Source organism: Streptopelia decaocto (assembly GCF_964273445.1).
Source record: "Streptopelia decaocto genome assembly, chromosome: 2".
Taxonomy (NCBI): Eukaryota; Metazoa; Chordata; class Aves; order Columbiformes; family Columbidae; genus Streptopelia; species Streptopelia decaocto.
Genome location: NC_138655.1, coordinates 94,718,436 through 94,736,206, shown reverse-complemented (window position 1 = coordinate 94,736,206; position 17,771 = coordinate 94,718,436). Strand labels below are relative to the sequence as shown.

At 46.4% G+C, this 17,771-nt stretch overlaps 1 protein-coding gene across 2 annotated transcripts in view; it reads left to right on the top strand.

Moving 5' to 3' along the window:
• Nucleotides 1–1,569: 1,569 nt before the first annotated feature.
• The window catches only part of JARID2 (jumonji and AT-rich interaction domain containing 2), a 228,380-nt gene continuing 212,178 nt past the window's right edge, over nucleotides 1,570–17,771 (top strand). Inside the window, exon 1 of one of the 2 annotated variants that reach the window (XM_082046120.1) lies at nucleotides 1,570–2,607. In XM_082046120.1, coding sequence (XP_081902246.1) covers nucleotides 2,563–2,607 — 45 coding nt within the window. In that variant the 5' untranslated portion in view covers nucleotides 1,570–2,562. The remainder of the gene's footprint in view (nucleotides 2,608–17,771) is intronic. The other variant, XM_082046119.1, reaches the window with a different exon arrangement.

The window sequence follows — 17,771 nt, the reverse complement described above, 5'->3', positions numbered from 1 at the left end:
GTCAGGCTTGGGGCCGTGACACCTCCCTGGGGAGCCTGTTCCAGTGCTCCACCACCCTCTGGGGAAAAAACCTTTTCCTCATGTCCAACCTAAACCTCCCCTGGCACATCTTCCTGACATTCCCTCGGGTTCTGTCACTGGTCACCAGAGAGAAGAGACCAGCACCTGTCCCTCCTCCTCCCCTTGTGAGGAAGCTGTAGCCCCATGAGGTCTCCCCTCAGTCTCCTCCAGGCTGAGCAAATCCAGTGACTTTAGCTGCTCCTCATATGGCTCCTTCTCCAGACCTTTCACCAACTTCGTGTCCCTCCTCTGGACACTCTCCAGTAGCTTTAGATCCTTTTTATCGTGTGCTGGCTGGGACCAATGACTGCGTTGTCATTCCGGTGTTTTTCATTAACTCCCAGAATAATCTTCTCCACAATTGAACTGTTATGTTTTCTCTGAAGATGCACCTTCCACTTCGCACACAGTTTCCCCCTTTTTTTTTTCTTTTTACTTAATAAAAAAAAGTATTTGAACTTCAGGATTTTGCATTGACCCCCCACAGTCCCTGCCGGTTCAGAGGGGCGGCCGGCGGGGGTGCAGCAGGACGGCGCTGCCCCAGCCCCGGGACTCCGCTCCCCGCGGCGCGCCCCCGCTCCGGCACAGCCCGGGATTTAAAAGCCCAAGTCCACACAAAAAGCTTATTCTCCGGCGCGCCGGACCACCGGCCCGGCCCCGCGGGGCAGCCCCGGCGCGGCGGCAGCGGCTTTTCGGATGGGGGCGGAGGCGCGACCTCAGGATACCTCTGAGACACACCGAGCGGGCCCCGCACAGCGCAGCCCGGCAGCCTGTCCTGAGCTGACACCGGGCAGAGCGGGCGGCCCCGCGGACCGGCCCAGCCTCGGCGGCGCAGCTCACAGGGGCGAAGTTTTCCTGCCGCCCGCTTCTCCAGCCCAACCCAGACACATTAATCCCCGCGCTCTCCCAGCAGCCTCCCGCGGCGCCTGCCTGCCTCCCCGCTCCCTGTCAGCGGTTCCCAATAAACTTCCCCCTCTCCCTCCTCCTCCGCCCGCCCTGCCTGCCGTGTCGTGCCGTTCCCTCCCCCGGGCGGCAGCGGCGACCGCCTCGTCGCCGCCACCTCCGCACCGGTACCCAGCAAGACCCACCCGCCCCTCACACAGCCCCCCCGCCCCTACCACCAAGAGCCCCGGAACTGGGGGGGAGACAAGGAGGGGGAAACCAACGCGGATGCGGGGGGAGTAAGGAAAGGACTAGCGCCGCCAAGGCAGGGGGGGGCCTCGGGCAGTAGCCAATCGGCGCTGGGCGCGCGCGGTGCGCCGGGAGTTGTAGTTCCCCGCTGTCGCCATTTTGTGGCAAGGGAACTACAACTTTTCCCACGAACAAGGACAATTCTCGGGCCCTCCGCGGAGCCCCGCCGGCGAGGCCAGGTGCTGCGAGCGCGGCGGGCCCCGGTGCACGCCCGCGCCGGGGGAAGGCGCGGCGGGCACAGGGAGGGAGCGCAAGGAGAGTCCTGGGCAGACGGGAGGAGAGAGGCTGCCGCGGGGCGGGGAGGGGGGCAGGGCGGCCGAGCGTGCTGCGCGGTGAGGGACCGTCGCCAAACTCCCCACTCAGGTTGTGGCGCAGAGAGCGGCGACGTCGGCTGCAGGGTGGCCACACTGAAATGCCAAAAAAAAAGAAGGGGGAGGAGAGGTGGGGGCTGGCAAAGGGAAGCGTGTGACGCTTGACCCGCATGAAGTGTTCAGGGAGGCCTGTTGCATGCGTTGAACGCAGCAAGGGGGGCCGGGCGTTGCGGCTGCTGTCCCGGTTGGGAGTTCAAGCCAGGCCCTAAGCGGTGTATGTATGTATGTGTGTGCGTGCGTGTGCCCGCGTGTGTATATATATATACAGACACGCGCGCACACACGCACGCAGACATATATATTAAAAAAAAAAAAAAAAAAAAGGAGCCAGGTCCATTTAAAGTTGCTGCCGGAGAGCTGTTCTCATTGGTTAGAGGGGGGAGCCGGAGGAGCGGAGACACACACGGTGCGTGCAGCCCTCGCTGCCGCCGCCGCTGCTGCCGCCGGAGCCGCCGCCGCTGCCGGAGTAGTCTCTGCCGCTTTCCCTGCTGCAGCGGCACAAACGTGACTTCCAGCGTCTTGATTATTTATCTTCTGCTTTCGGCCCCTTTTTCCTTCTCCAAGATGTAACTACAGCTCTGACGCTAAGGACCTGCAGATCGCTTAGGTGGCTTGAGAAAGAGAAAAGGGGATATCAAGGGCGTCGTTTTTTGTGTTTAAGGGGATTTTTTCCATTATAATGTTTTTGCTAAAGTGATATTTTTGTTGTTGTTTCCTTCGCATTCGTCTTTTTTTTTTTTTCGTCCCCCATTTCTCGGATTTATTGCTAGGAGAATCACATTGTGAGGAAAGAAAGTCGGATTACAAGATAACCACTACAAACAACCCCCTCCCCCAAGGATTTTTTCAGTATTTTCTTTTTTTTTTTTTTTTTTAAATTGTCGCGGCTTTAATTCATGAAGCAATTGTCCCCTTTTGCAATCAGAATTTGGATACCAGAATGAGCAAAGAAAGACCCAAGAGGAATATAATTCAAAAGAAATACGTAAGTGGTCATAACATATATCGTTTGACTCCCAGTTTTAGGAAATGGCAGTGAATGTCAAGTTTATAGCTAATCCTGCAGCTATAAGGCTTTCGAAACAAATGTGATACTGAATTTTATTTTTCTGTGGTGTGGTGGGGGAGTTCCAGAGGCCCCTTTTAACGGGGGAACCTTCTATCCAGTTTGGTTATAAAACCAGATTTGTGTAGCGATTCCTCCAGTGAATAAATGTATTGACCTCAAATGACACAATCATAATCTAGTTTTAGATGAAAGGCGGGGAGCTCGGGGGGCTGCCACGGTAATGTCACTAAACTGCATTTTCAAGCGGTTTTATTAATATTGCGCTTTTGCATGCGAGAAGATGTGGTTGGTGTTGTTTTTTGTTTTTTTTTTAAACGATCTGCGTGTGTGTATTCCCGTCTGGTGAAGCGGCGGCGGTGGTTGTTGAAAGCCCTTTAAGTTGAAACCGAGTGTCTGGTTATGGCGAGCTCGTTTCTCGCACTACCACATCCCAGCTCCCCTCTCTGATCCTTTGCTTCCCTGCCTTGCGATAGAAACCCAGCCAGCGATACGGGGGAACGCGTTCCTGGGGGTTGACTTTTAACGGGTAAAAATGGCTCGGTTCAGTTTGAGAATAATTCATTATCATGGCTCGAAAATTTGGGCTAACCCAATGAAGCTCGGGCTGTATGTCTGCCTCTCTTTATTCAGCCGCTTAACCAATCCCTTGTAATTGTCTAATCCTTTAAACATATAAATGTGGATGGATAGTTGGATTTTTGTTCGTGCTCCAGTTACGTTTTGATTGGCATAGGGGAGTTTTTCTTTACGTTTGGAAAAATTGAGGGGATTAGCCAAATACGCAGCAGAGCGAAATAGCATTTTTATCTGCACATTAAAAAAAAAAAAATTCTTCATTGGGTGGGGGATATAAATCCTTGCTTTGGGTGGGTTTGAGGTGAGGCTTTGAAAGTTGTAGTTTATGTCGCGCCTGTCGTTCGTGCCGATTTTTTTTTTTTTTCAGCGGAGAGTGTTTCTTGGCAGGGAGGGTGACCTTCGGGACACTTTCCCTCGCTATTCTATAGATTCGGTAAAAACTGCAGTTGACTCCAGCTGACTGCCGGTATCGATTGCCCGCCCCGCTGAAAGGCAGCTCGGGGCAGGGGGTAGGGGGGGGCTGCGCGGTATTTCGGAGCTAAGGCCCCCCTCTTCCCCCCCGCCATGAAATTTCCGAATTAAAATACATCCGCATTGCAGAGGAGCTGGGAGCCCGGGGCCGGCGAGTTTAAAGTATTGGATCGAAACGGGAACGGCGGGTGGAAAGTCTGGCGAAACACGCGAGGCGTCCACGTTTCCCAGGCAGGCAGACAAAAGCGGGGCGGGGGGGAGGAAACCGCGGTGTTAATAATTAAGGGGGGGAAGTTGGGGGGGAGGGAGAGATCGCCCCAAACCGCTGGTCCCGCGGCTGCCCCAGGCTGGCGGGGGTGAACAATGCGGCGGCGCTCCCGCACCGCCGGGCAGGGGGTGAGCGCGGCTGCCGCCGGCCCAGCGCCCCGGGGGAAGCTAGGAGGCACGGGGGAGCGTGGCGGGGGCGGAGGATGTGCCGTGGTGCTCCCCGGTTGCAACTTCGCGGCGGCGCCTTTTTTTTTTAATACCCTCCACCCCTTCCCCCCCTCCCGTTTTTATTTTTGGCAGGGGGCGGGGGCGCAGGCGGCGGCGGGGCGCGCTGGCGGCAGCAACAGGTTGCCGGGGCTGTGACGGGAGCCCGCGGGCCGCCGGCCACGCCGCCGCCCGGCCAGGTTCGCCCTGCTCCCGTGACGTCACAAAGGGAAGGGCCTGCGCGCCGTGGAATCTTCGTCGCCTCGGTCCCGTCCCCCCCCCCCGCACGCCTCGCGCCCCCCCTCGTCCCTGGCGTGACGTCAGAGCGAGGCGGGGCGGGGGGAGGCCCCGGGGCAGCGGTTCGGCGGCGCTGCGGGGGAGGGGGCGGCCCTGCACGGCCCTGGGCCAGGTGAGCAGGTGCGGGGCCGTCCGCCCGGCCCTGCCGGTTTTGGGGTGGGAGGCTGGTCAACCCCCGCCTAGCGTAGAGGAGGGGGAGCCGGTCACGTCTTCCCGCGGGGGCGGCGGCGTGGGGACGCAGCGTGGTGACACGCGTGGCACGTTTCCTCCTGTTCACGACCTCCGGGCGCTGCGGCAGAGCACGCCGGGCCGCGGCGCCCGGCGCTGCCTCCTCCTCCTCGCCGGTGCCAGCCGGGCCTTTTGTTGTCCGCCTGTGCGGCTGCAGGTGTGATCACCCACCCCCGGTTCGGGGCCGTGACCGAGTCCCAGCCTCCACGGCGGCTGCTCGTCCCGTGCAGGGGGGTGTTTTAACTCCCCCTCGTCCTGTCAGGCTGGGCCCCGCGGGTGACACCTCGCGGCCCTGGCGCAGGTCTCCGGCCCGGGCACCGCCGCAGGTGGCCCAAGAGGGGCGGCGCGGAAGGCTGGCTGAGACAGGCCTCACCTCCTCGGGCCGTGGCGCGGCGGGTCGGCCGCTGGCCTCCCTGCCCCGCTGCCCCGCCACAGCGGAACAATTGCCCCCCCTCAGTGTCGGGCCCTGCTGCCCGGGCCGCGGGGCCCTGGTGCTCCCAGCCCCTGGGGTGATGTCCGCGCCGTAAGGAGCGAGGGTCAGGCCGAGTGCACCCCTCCTGCACAGGCACGGAGCTCTGCTTCAGTGACCCTGCTCCTCACATCGCTGCGGGTTGTATCGGGAGCAGAGCATTTTTAGGCTGCGGCTGCTGCTGCTTTTCGGCAATGGTGAAGTGAATTCTGGAAACAAAAAGGTGGCGAGAACAATGGGGTAAAGCCTGTGTGGTGCAGGCTACCATTGTGGTCATAATTAAAAGTTCTCTTAAACTTTTGAGAGTGTTATCTTTTTTGCAACTGATAACCCAGGAATGAGGAAATCTGTGTATGTATCTCTTTTTCTGTGCTTTGAAAATGCTATCACTTCATTTTTAAAAGAGCTATGGCTGACTCATTCAAATCTTTCTTCTCACTTTACCCTCCTCCTTCTCAAACATCTTTACATATCAAATATTGCCTTTTGGCTCAAGCCTCAGAAAACTGACAGCTTTGTAAAGCATCAGCCGAGAAGCCAGACTGTATTCAGTATGCGCTTGGAATTAAAGGTTCTTAAATTAAAAGCTTTGAAGTCTTAAGTGTAATTTCACAGGTGCATTTTTCTGTCTGCTTTTGTGATGCCAAATAGCAAGTCCTCTGTTCTTGCTGGTTTAGTTCTCGGAGTATCAGACCTGGATTACTGTCTTTAAATACCTGCACAGTTCTGACACCGTAGCAGATGGCAAAATATAATTAAGGAGTAATGTCACTACTGTCGCCTCATGTGATTTGTTTCCTTGCCCTTGCAGAGGTAAAAGTGCTGTAGTCTGCCATGAGGTGACACGCTTCACCTACGGACGGCCTGGTAAGCCCCTCAGACAGACGGCCGACACAGCCTGTCCAGGATTAGCATGTTGCAGGCATCTGAGGAAGAGCTCCTGTGAGTGCTGCAGCCTTTGAAACAATACTCTCTACTTGGGCATGCTTCAAGCAGGCTCAGGGAGTTTTTTGGGGGGATGGTGACCACGCAGCACCAACACCTCCTGTGTAAGGGATGTTCACGTACAGGGGCCTGGCCCTGGGCACCCTGGAGCTTCAGCCTGACCCCCCTTGCCCTGCTTTGTGTTATGCAGGAGTTCCCTCATTTCCCAGCCCCATGATTGACAGCGTCCTTTAAGTTTGAGCACTTCCTACAAGAAATAATCTAAATACACTGATGGCTGCAGAGGTAGTATTCAGTGTACATTGTGTCTTATTTCAAATAACCTTCTGGAGCTTCCTTGTGCTGCGTCTTTTTCAGACTTGCAGTAAAAATTCCAGCAGCATAGATGGACTCATAGCTCAACTCTTCCCCCCCCCCACCTCCCCTCATGCTCATGTGTGTAATTTCAGCTAATGGTGTAAGGATGCTAGCTGCACTTCAGATCCAAGTTTGGGTTCCTTTTAACCTTCTGATCTGTTGAGACTACAACATTATGTTGTTAAGTAGTTAGAGGATGGTGCCTAACTAGAAACTACTAATTAAAAGCCTTTTAAAAAAAATATTACTTTTTGTTTTCAACAAATGCTTTGCCCTGAGACTCCAACTTGCTCTGATGGACTGTGAGCTGCAAGTCTGTGTAAGATGCTGCCCAGAGTGAAGTGTGAGAAATCAAGGCCTCTGTGAAGAGTTTCTAGTGTTCATTAAGCACTTTCACCTTCTCTTATGAGGCCTACCAAGCCGGTATTAAAAATATATTATCTTTTTCTTTTCTGTAGATGTAAAATAACAGCTAATGTTATGCATATGCTAAAATGTGGTATAAACGTCAGCTGATTCTGTAAGGCAGTAGCATTCCCTCCATTATATTATTTGATGAAACAGAAAGAAGTCTAAATTACTTGCCTCAAGCTACATACTGTAACAGTGCAGAGATGGAACTAATCTGTATTTCTGCAGCCTTGTCCAGTACTCTGTCCTGTAGTTCACAGGCTCTTGCTACGATGCACGGCATCTGCTATACAGGGATTACTTTATGTGGTTTCAACTTCAATATTTTTTTCCCCTCCCCCATATGGTCTGGACTGTTAGATTCACAGTATATTTTTAACATAATAATAATAAAATAAAAATAAAATATGCATTTCAGTATGGATACTTAGGGGTTTATTTTGAGTGATGATCATACCCTACAGCTGATAGAGACCAGTTGATAGTGTGATGACTCAGCTGTGGGAGTATTACGTAAAGTAGGTCAATTTTTAAATCTCAGAGCCTGAAGCTAGAGAGACTCCAGGTTTCAAATTTATATTTTGTTTATACACATTACAGATATTTCCTGGTTTGAACATAACTGAAGGTTCTTGAGGAGCAGGGAAGTGTTTTTGAGGGTTGGTTTTGGCCACTTATATTGTATAAGGACTGAATTCAATCAACTTGAATTTCAGGAGGGAGGGGAAACACCAGCTGCTTTCATTTCTAAAGTTTCCAGTTTGCAGCACTCAAGTGAAAGGGAGTCTTAAAGGTAATTTTAAAGTAGTGAAAGGAAAACCAGAGACACTTTTTTTTTTATTATTATTATTATAAGCACCCAGCTTTTGTGTGATTTAGCAGATGTGGAATTTGCAGAGGAATACATGCATTGCTGCGAGATCCAAATTTGCATTTAAAACATTGTTTTTTCCCCCTAGTCCTTTGCATGGCTTTCTTCCCAACTATAAATGTAAACCAAGTGTAAATGATGCATTGTTTGCCTTAGTGGGCAGACAGTCTGAAAACAATAGTGCTGATGGATTTGACTGCCTCTGTGTAAGATTAACGAGACATTAACTTTCAAGTCTAATAATGCAAACTTCAGTGTTGCCAAACCTGAACTTCCCTTAAATGTTTCCTGATGCTCATGGCCCTAAATGTCTCTATGCGATGGGCCAGAACTTCAGTTGACACTTTTTATGATCTAGCTCTTCACCTTCAATACAGAGCCCCTTAACCTCTTATGACTTCAGAGAAAAGGGTAAAACATGCCTGGGAGTTTAATGTCCAAGTAAATGATGGGGTATGGTATGCATATACTTTTTATATTTACTACCATTTTTTATTTAAAGCATTTTTAAGTGGTAGGAAGCCACCAGGAAACTTAAAAGCTGCAAATCGCTTGTAAAATTCAGGTCTAGTGTGTGAGGAGTACTTGGTGCAGCAATTCAGATACAGGAAATAATATGCTTGCCAAAATGTATTTGGTGTTCTCTTAGATCTTTGATGGGTTGTTTTGCTGGCTCATTACTACTGGGAATATTGGATGTGATCCTTCTTGGTTTTTAATGGGCAGGTTTTATTTGGGAACTCTTGGTTTTCATTTGTAGGCGTGAGTTTATTTCAGTTGGTCACAAAAACGTTTTCTCAATGAATCAGCAGGTAAAAAGGTTTAAAGCCATTTGCTGTTTCACTCGCTCGGGTTTCACACTTTCCCTCGTGTAATGACATCCTGTTCTGATGTTGTTCCTGCAGTAATCTGGCAGTGGCCTGGTATTTCCAGTGGTGAGTTGTGGGAAAGGAATAAACCCTTTAATTATAGCAGCGAGGGCTTGTTTAAAAATTCGCTAGCCCTCTTCCCCTCCACACGTGCTGTTTGTCTGTCACTTCCTTATGCAGATTAAGGGTCCAAAGCTGTAATGTGCTGCTCTTCAACTTGCCCCGAAAGTGTGGCCACCATCGGTGGCAAAGCCGAGGGGTTGCTGAGAGCATCTCCTCGTGTCGCACCATGTCTCCAGGCTCTCAGCTAGAGATGACGGCTCCTGGCACTGCGAGCAGACGGGTGGTGTGAGTGTACCCCATCTGCTCCCGTTCAGAATTTATCGGCTTAATTTATGCTGCTGCAGGAAGCTGTTCGGAGTGACCAGCTTGGCTGAGCACTGAAGCAAGGGAAAAAAAGCTCAGGTGGGAATCATTGTTCCACAGGTTCATGTAGGACAGCACCCGAAACTGCTTCAGCATTTCTGCAACAAATGTCTCATCCTGGACTGAAGTGTCATAAACCATATCCCGTCTTTTTACCTATGGGAACAAAGCCTCCTTTAATCAGGTATAAAAATTTGATTGTGTGATTTAAAAAATGCATTGAAAGCAAAGCGAGAAACCTGTAGTAAGGTCTCCTTACGCTTTCTGCATCTTGGTCAGACCTGTGGAACAAGAGTTGTTTCTGGTCAGGTTTGGTTTGTTGCCTGTAGGATTTCTACAGTTGCAGTCAGACATTTTGACACTGCTAAAATCCGTTTAGCAAAAATGTGATGATGCCCCCAGAAGAGTTTTTATAATTGCATCACTTGAGGGGTATGACTTAATTCTTTCTAAATGTCTGTCTTCTGTCATGTGTGATCTGCTTGGTCTATCTGACTTGGGTTCTTGCAGTCTTTTCTGACAGGTTTTTCCCTTGATTTGTTCTGCAAAAAAAAGGCTTTGGATCTGTGGCTGTTACTATATTGTTGTTACTTCCTAAAGGCTAGAAGAAATGCAAATAATAGTTTAAAAATTGTGGCCTGCTGCCCTGCTCCAGGAGGGTTTGTGGCATTCATGTCCATGTGTTATGCTTTCGGTTCTTTGAGCTTGCCTTGCTGGCCTGACATCTTTTGGATGGAGTGATGGTTGCAGGAGATTATCGTGTTTTGGCACATGCACACTATGATGACTGGCTAACGATATTTATAAAGTTCAAAAATAAACCATGGGAGCTCATTCTGACTTAATCTACTAATCTTTGTTTTGCACTTTGGTACTGTGTTGTCTGAGCCAAGTTAGGATAACTATATATTACAAGCAATTCATTTTTAGCTTTGCTTGCAGATTAGTGTTGAAGTAATGCGTGCTTTTAAATTAAGAACGATGGGAATGAATTTTGAGAAATTATTGGCTCTTTCAACTACATACATATGGAAATCAGCTATGTGCCTATTTTTAAAACAGATTTATGTGAGTGAGTAGAGATGGATGTTCCCCAATGTTTCTGGACAATGTTGTGTACTGGCGTTTTGACTCACTGTGCTTTTCCTTCGCTGCCCACAAGAACAGTATTCTCTGCCCTTTCCCACATTTGTATGTTAAGGGAAAGACTTTGGGGATTGTGCTTTATTTTCTTCTGGATTAAAAATCTGCTACTGCTTTGGGTAAACTTTAGCCTCACGCTAGGCATCCTGCTAGTCATGCTGCATTTTGGGGAGTCCAACCAAGTCAGCAAGCCTTTGAGGCTACTCAGTGACAGGAATTCAGTTTCCCCTGTGCCCTGACACCTCCATTCAAACCGCGAATAACAATTTTCTAGCTATGTTTGAGAATGGCCTACGTCTTTAAGAAATACAAAGAGAAATTTGAAGATGAAACATGCAAGTCAAGCGAATTGCGATGTACAGATGTTTTTTGAGGACAGAACCGTAAGTCTTGGACAAGGGTCTGTCCAGTGGCTCACTCTTTGAGATGCCTATCATTATTTTTATTAGTTGTTATATTTAGCATGTAATTTGCTGTGCTATTTTAAATCTGGGAATCTTTATGCCCCAAAAGTACATAGTCTACAAATGGCATTTAGAGTTCTAAGTTGCTGCAGGCTACCACCATATGTTTATAGTTTTTTTTCTTTTTATAAGGTGCCTATTATGCAGACCAAGAGTGACTTAGAGAAGGAATATGTTTCCTTCTTTCTCACTTTTTTTATTTCATGGATATTATTTTCAGCAGTTTGTCCCACAGAGTTCTTTTTAGTACATCAAAGCTGTAAGCCAAATCTCTCAGCTGCAGCGTGCATGCTAAAAACCCCATAATACAAATTTCCAACCCTGCACGTATGCCAGATCAATTAACTTCTTAACTCAAGCTGAAAAAAAATAGAACAGCTTCTGCTTTAGTGTCAGCCCTACAAAACTTGGTCCAGACTTTGAGTTTACAAAACTCAAAGCCAAGCAAAAAGAAAGTTTTCTGTTATTGTTTGTAAAGTTGACTGATAACTAAGCTGGTGTTGTACGTGGTTCCTTTTTGGGTGATTTTCTGAGTGACGGGCCTCGATGTGTTTTACATAGAAGGATGACATAGGTGTGATTTTCTGATTAATAGTCACTTTCCCCTCCCCGCCTCTGAAGCATAGTAATAATGATGAAAATTCTCATGATCTATTGCCATCATGCAGATTGGCTTTCTGAGACCAGGGAACATCCCTTTTGGTTTTGGATATAAAGCAGAAGTTAATGTGTTGGAGCAGTATTTCCTCTAATCATTTATTAAAAGCTGTACTACCTCAAGCAAGATAGTTAGGAGATAGTCATCCTGCAACTGAGGTCATTAAGTTTGAAAAGCTTTTACCAATGTTAATTTTTTTGTTCTAGTTATTCAACATGTAAAGGGGACATGGTAATATCACTTTGTAAGACAAGAGGCTTTGTGTTACTTATAAGCTGGAGTTACAGCATGTTACAGTAACTGTAACTTGTGAATTAATTATAACTTGGAAGAATCAATGGCTGTCCTAATGGCAAATAATTTTGAAGCCAGCTTATTGTTTTTTCAAGTCTGTCTGTGGTGCCTTGAACCAATAAAAGCTAAAAAAGTAAGAAGCAGCTGTTGAGAGACGCTGTCCTGTCCTTTTTTGCTGTCCCCTTCTTCCTATCTGTGGTGGAAATGTCCTGTGTGTAGCTTTTGCATTTTGCCTTTGGTAAGAAGTTTTTGAATGTGGAGACCAGTAAGCTGCCTAATGCCATCTTTTTCTGACCACTTTAAACTTGCAGTGCACTGAAGGAAGTGATTTAGCTTGCCTTTGGCTGCCTGTTCATCCTCTCTTCTGCTGGCCAACATGTGTGCCAGGTGATAGTTCCCGCTGTAGATTGGGGACTTTCCAGGTTAAAACTGAGCTGGCAAAATATGCTTGATTTTTAATTTGGATTTGTTTAATATCGCAGCTTGTGATGTAGCTGTAAAAGTACTTGTTCTGGTAAAGGTGTTGCAGGGACACAAAATGAAGTGGCAAGGGAAGGGGTAGCAATAGCGTGAGGTTAAATGGGCTGTGAAATTATGACTAAATAGGAGACAAGATGTATGTTTTATTTCCTAGTAAACAAAATTAGCTGTCTTTGTCTGTTTTAAGGATTGTTCGGGCATGGATTTTGCTGTACTGTCCTACTGCTGGAAACATAGTGAATATTAAGTAAGGTTGAAACAAAGTTAGGCCACGCAGATGAAAATGAAGCTGCAGAAGTTTGTGCCTGTGGTCGTGGCAGTGCCATAATGATTTCCAAAGAGCTAAAATATGGTAGGATTAAAAACGTATTACTGTTGTTATGTGTTATGTTTCCTTAGACAGGACTTGAACAATTTTAAACTTAAGTGAAGAAAAAAAGAAGAAAATAAGATAGCTTGCTACTGGAAGCTGAGTTCCACTGCTAAACCCTGTGATACAAGAGCTCCACCATGGAAGTGAAGCCAGGGTAGCATTCCCCTTTCTACAGCAAGTACCTGCTTACAGAAGGGAACTCCTGCAGAAATTTCCCATGGCTTTATTTGGTTTATCTTGTCCTGCTGAAGATTAAGTTCAGATAGCTTCTCTTGTTAAAACCAACCGCGTCTGTTGAATGTGCAAGCGAACTGAAGTGCTGACGTATTTTTGCCCCAGGTTCCAAGTACTGTGAGAAGGACAAACCATGTCAAATCAAGAAGCTGCAAAAAAACCCCAAGGTTTCCTTTAATTATAGGAACATCAGGATGTGATGTCACATGCCTTTTTTTCATCATTCGAGCTGACACTGGTCACCCTACTGATCTTTTCTTTGTGGTAAACTGCTTTGGCCATATCAGTACAACTATAGAGCTATGTATGAAATAGGATCACAGAAATTATATGGCTTAAAAAGCTGATATACCAGTGCTCTCCTTTCTTCTACTTCATCATCTGTTTTCGTTGAGGGCCTGCAAGGACTTTTTAGTGGCACAAGGACGTCTTTGGATTTAAAAGGCACGTGGAACAGCACCCTCACTTTCAACCCAGCAAGGAGCATGTGCCTATCTGGAATGTATGAACACTCTTGCTGACGTCAGTTGAAGTACTTGGAGCTTGCGAGTTAAGCACATGGCGAAGTGCTTTTCACGGCTCGAGATTTTGCCATTCCTGTCTAAGAGTGTGCGCAAGTATTTGCAGGCAGGAATGTTAGTTTTCTAAGAGGGTGATAGCCATTTAATGGATTTAATGGCTTTACGAGATGTAGTCCTGCCTGTTTTCTTTTCTAAACTGTTTGTTTTTCCTTTTGCTTTTCCAGTGTCTTAATATTTTATTTAAATCTAATAACTACTCTTTTGTTTCCCCGTACTCTTATCGTCATTATACTGTGCATGTGTGCATAGCACTGGCATTTTTTATGGTTCGCTTCCCCTCCCCCACCCTCTTGTCTCCTAGTCCCATGCTTTTATCTTTCATTTCAGTGTATTTCTCCAGTTGGGGACCTCTATCCACCTCATCTCTGTCTGAGGAAATTAGCTCTTACAAAGCTGTTGGCATCTCTTTGCAAGAAAACAAATTATTGTCACAGTATTTTTATCTTTTTCTGAAGGCCAAAGGGAGATAGATGCGGAAAGGTTCCTGCTGCTCATTTTGGGGGCAGGTCCACAGGAAATACTTTAGAAGGGGAGGGATTGCACTGTTGCTGCTTGTATCTCATGCAGAATGGAGTGTTGGTTATAGAAAATACCGATTGTGTACTTATGCAAGGCTCAGCAAACTGTTAATGTGCAAATACTGTGGAGGAAAAGTAGAACATGGCCCTACTCATCCCTTTTTACAGGCCTTTTAAGAACTTTTGGGAGATTGAATTGTGCTGATGGCATTCAGGAATAGCTAATTTCATAATTCACATACATTAAAGGCTTTTATTTATAAACCATGAATATTCATGCTTTTTCAGTCAAGAGCGGCATTATATGACATGACTGACCAGTCATAAAAAACAGGGCACAGCTTCCATTATTACAAGGAGCTTTGCAGTCTCCATTTGAGTATGACCTTTCAAAATAACTAAAGGCGGTCAGATGATACCTGGGCCCTGTTGCTTTGCAGAACATTAACACAATTTTCAGCATAAATATCTTAAGAAAAGTGTGGTCTCTCAAAGTCTTCTGGATAACATACTTTCTTTATATCATACTTAGTATTTCATTATAATACTGCTTCATCTGGCTTCTATGAAAGCTGGTAGTGTATCATGCAGAGGAAGGAAATGTGTTTATGATGTTGTTAATCACGTATTTTCCCCTCACAAGCATCTTTTCTTATGTTCTTGTTGATTCCTTTTCCTTTAGTGGTGTCATTTTATGTCTGTTACTTTTGCAGTCAAGGATGCAACAAAATTAATTCCCTGTGGGCATTCTGGAAATTACTGGTTCACTAATTTGGATGGAGGAGAGGGAAGGGATAAGCTATTTTTCTTTTTTTTCTTTTTTTTTTCTCCTTTTTTAAATTTTTTTTTTCCCCTCCACCAATTTTCCTCAGATCCTGCCAGGGAGGTGTCTGTTTTCTCCCCTTGCAGACAGCCCATATTGCATTATAACCCCATGTCTGATGGCTGTTGATCCCAGATGTGCTGAGCTCGGCCTCCTGGCCCAAACGGGAGCAGGAGCAGTATTCCTGCACGCACACCTGTCCATGTGTGTCCTGCTTTCCCTTTGGGAATAGTTTTGAGTTGACCACAGGGATTCCCTGGCAGAGTGATCAGAAGCTTTTTAGCTTTTGGGGAGATTTTTTTTCTGGATATGCCTTTCCTTCTGTCTTTCTATCCTTTTTGTGTCCCTGTTCACTGTGTGTAGTGACGAGTAGATGTGTGGTGCTGACTGGGGGATTACCTGGGTCTCAGCTCTGCAGAATCCATCTGGTTCACACAAGCTCTTTTCAGAGGTGCTTTGGCGCATTGTCATTTTATCGCCTGCACGCTCCAGTAGTGACTGCAGCCGCATCTGGGACTTTGTCAGGGAAGGGGGAGTGTGCTCAGCTCCAGAGAGCTAACCTGCCCTCCGGCACGGTTTGTGAAACCAAGGTTAGGATTATGTGAGAAAAATGGCCAGGAGATGTATCCGTGCTTGGAATCCTGCTCGTGTGGAGGATGGCTTGCCCTGAGTTCCCAGTTAGGTCCTACCACTGTCCATGTTGTTAGCCATCTCAGCAGTACTTTTTGCTGCTTTTACTTTAATGTTCTCCCTCAGCAGAGTGTCGTGGTCGTGCCCTCAGAAGGTCAGCTACAGCTTGGCCAATGGGCATGATAGTGTAGGAGGGAAGTGTGGCTTCATCTTTTACAATGGAAGAATATACATCAGCACACTGTGCTGTTGTCTTTGGAAGAAGACTTTAAAGGTGTCTGTTCAGGCATGCTTTTGAAGGTGTTCTGAAATTTGCTCTCAACTATCCTCTGTATAGATGATTTATCACCATTCTATTCCCATGGAGCAGTAAATCACATCTGGGCTGAAAGGTTATCCTTTTTCCTTAAAAGGCTTCATACTTTTGCACCACTTCTTCCTTTGTTCCATGCTCTCCAAATTTCCAGGTATTTTTTTTTTTCCCACCCAGTATTTTAATCAGGAACCCATGTGTTACAAAGCTGAAGCAACATAACATATAATATTTCAGCTTTGAAAACACGTTACCCAGTGGAAGAATGCCACTGAGATAGTGCCAGCTGGTTTCCAAATTTCCAATCCACTATCTCAGTGATTAGATCACCTTCTGCAATAAAAGCAAAGATCTGCAGTTGATATGATGGAGTTTAAACATAGTTTAATTTCAACATGGATTAATAATGTTAAGCCCATGCATAAAATCATCTAGTTAAGGAAAATAACAAAATAATAGGTGATCTCTTGAGGCAACTCTTTAAACAAGAAGTAATATCTTATAAATTTTTAAGCGTGTAGGAAAGAAGATGGAATCGCTGGCATTATTTGAGACAAAAAACTGTAAGAACAATTCTAAGACTGGCTGACTGACCTACTGTTCAGCCTAGAAACCAGGAAAAGATCTAGTAAGGGAAATCTTGGTTATAGTGGACAGGTTATCAGGGCTCCTAATCCTGTAATAGATAAGAGAGTATAAAACTGTCAGAAATGGGGTTTTAAATCTCAGTCTCCCAGGTTGCTGTCATTTGCATGGCTTGCCTTGTTTGTCTTTTTTTTTTTTTCCCAAATTGGTTTGGTTGGTTGTTCATGCAGGAAGTCCCTAGAGAGAATGAAGAATATTTCCACAATGACACAACCTTTAGGTTCTCGAAGGTGCAAGTATCAGCTCTCAGGGTTACCTGTAACAAAACTTCAGTTGTTGTTCTTGCATTCATGTATTTCATACTTGGTTCATGCCGCAGCATGAGACAGTTCTCTGGAGCAAAGTGTAATGATATTTTCCAGTGCCTGGCTTGTCTAATGCCTATCTTAAGTAAACTTTCTTAGCTCTTCTGTGTTGGCAAGGTCAGCAATCTTGCTGTTCTTTGTGTAGAAGATTCATTTGTCTGGCTCTTCCTGGACTACATTGAAGAGCTGCTTTTTTGTCACTTCTGAAAAGTATCTTTGCCCACCTTTTTTCTCGGCACAGAGAGTCTCCTTGTTATTTTCAGCTTAACTTTCTGGTGTGGAGGACTAGCACAAATATTACTAGGGCTTAATAAACAACCTACCTTTGGATGACTATTACTCTTGTGATAAAAATGATACAAGGTTGGTTGCTCATTGATTTATGCTTTTTGGTCGTCTTCCAGGATGAAACTGTAACTTCATTACACAAGATTTTCAGAACAGTACAAAGTTGTCCATTTATTTCCTTCAACTGTTATGGAGCTGAGAGCTTTTCTTTGGAGGGCCGTATATTCAAAAGCTGCCAGTTGGATCTTAATTTCATTTTAGCCCAGTGTGGCACAGAGTCTGAAGTTAATTTGCTCTCTAATACCCCGCTGCCTTTTCCCCCCCCCTTTTTACCTTCCGCTCTCTCTCCTTTACTTCCCCTTCCCTTCCCCTCAGTTCCTCCTACTGAAAATGAAAAAGGCCTGTGAACAGAGGCAATGCCACCAAAAAAATAGGAATTAGGGTTTTTTTGTTGTTTCTGCCTGTAATTTTGGTTTCTCATAATAAGACTTAAGTTTCTCTGGCTAGATCAGTTCTTCATTGTGGAGAAATGCATGGGTTTCAAAAACCGTAAATGGAAGATATTGTTCATCTTGCTATTTCTTGCTAGTCATACTCCTACCTCCAAGTTAGCTGCTTATTTCCACGTTGCTCCTTGTGACTTTGTTTTCCTCCTCCTGCTTCATCAGTGCTCTCTGCTGAGACATGGGCAAGACAAACCATGCACAATATCTGCCTATGTACTACTTGAAACCAGAAAGCGTATTTCTGTTGCGGTACCCAGAGAAATGGTTTCTTCACATTGAGAAGTTGTGAGGACAGGCTTAAAATGTTTTCGTGTCAGTGGGATAGCACCTTGGATTCTCCTAGGTGTTTTACACAACTTAGCTGATCTTTTCACGTGTCTGGGAGCATTCCTGGAAAAATACATGTTTTTGTGGTTAAGTCTTAAATAATTGTT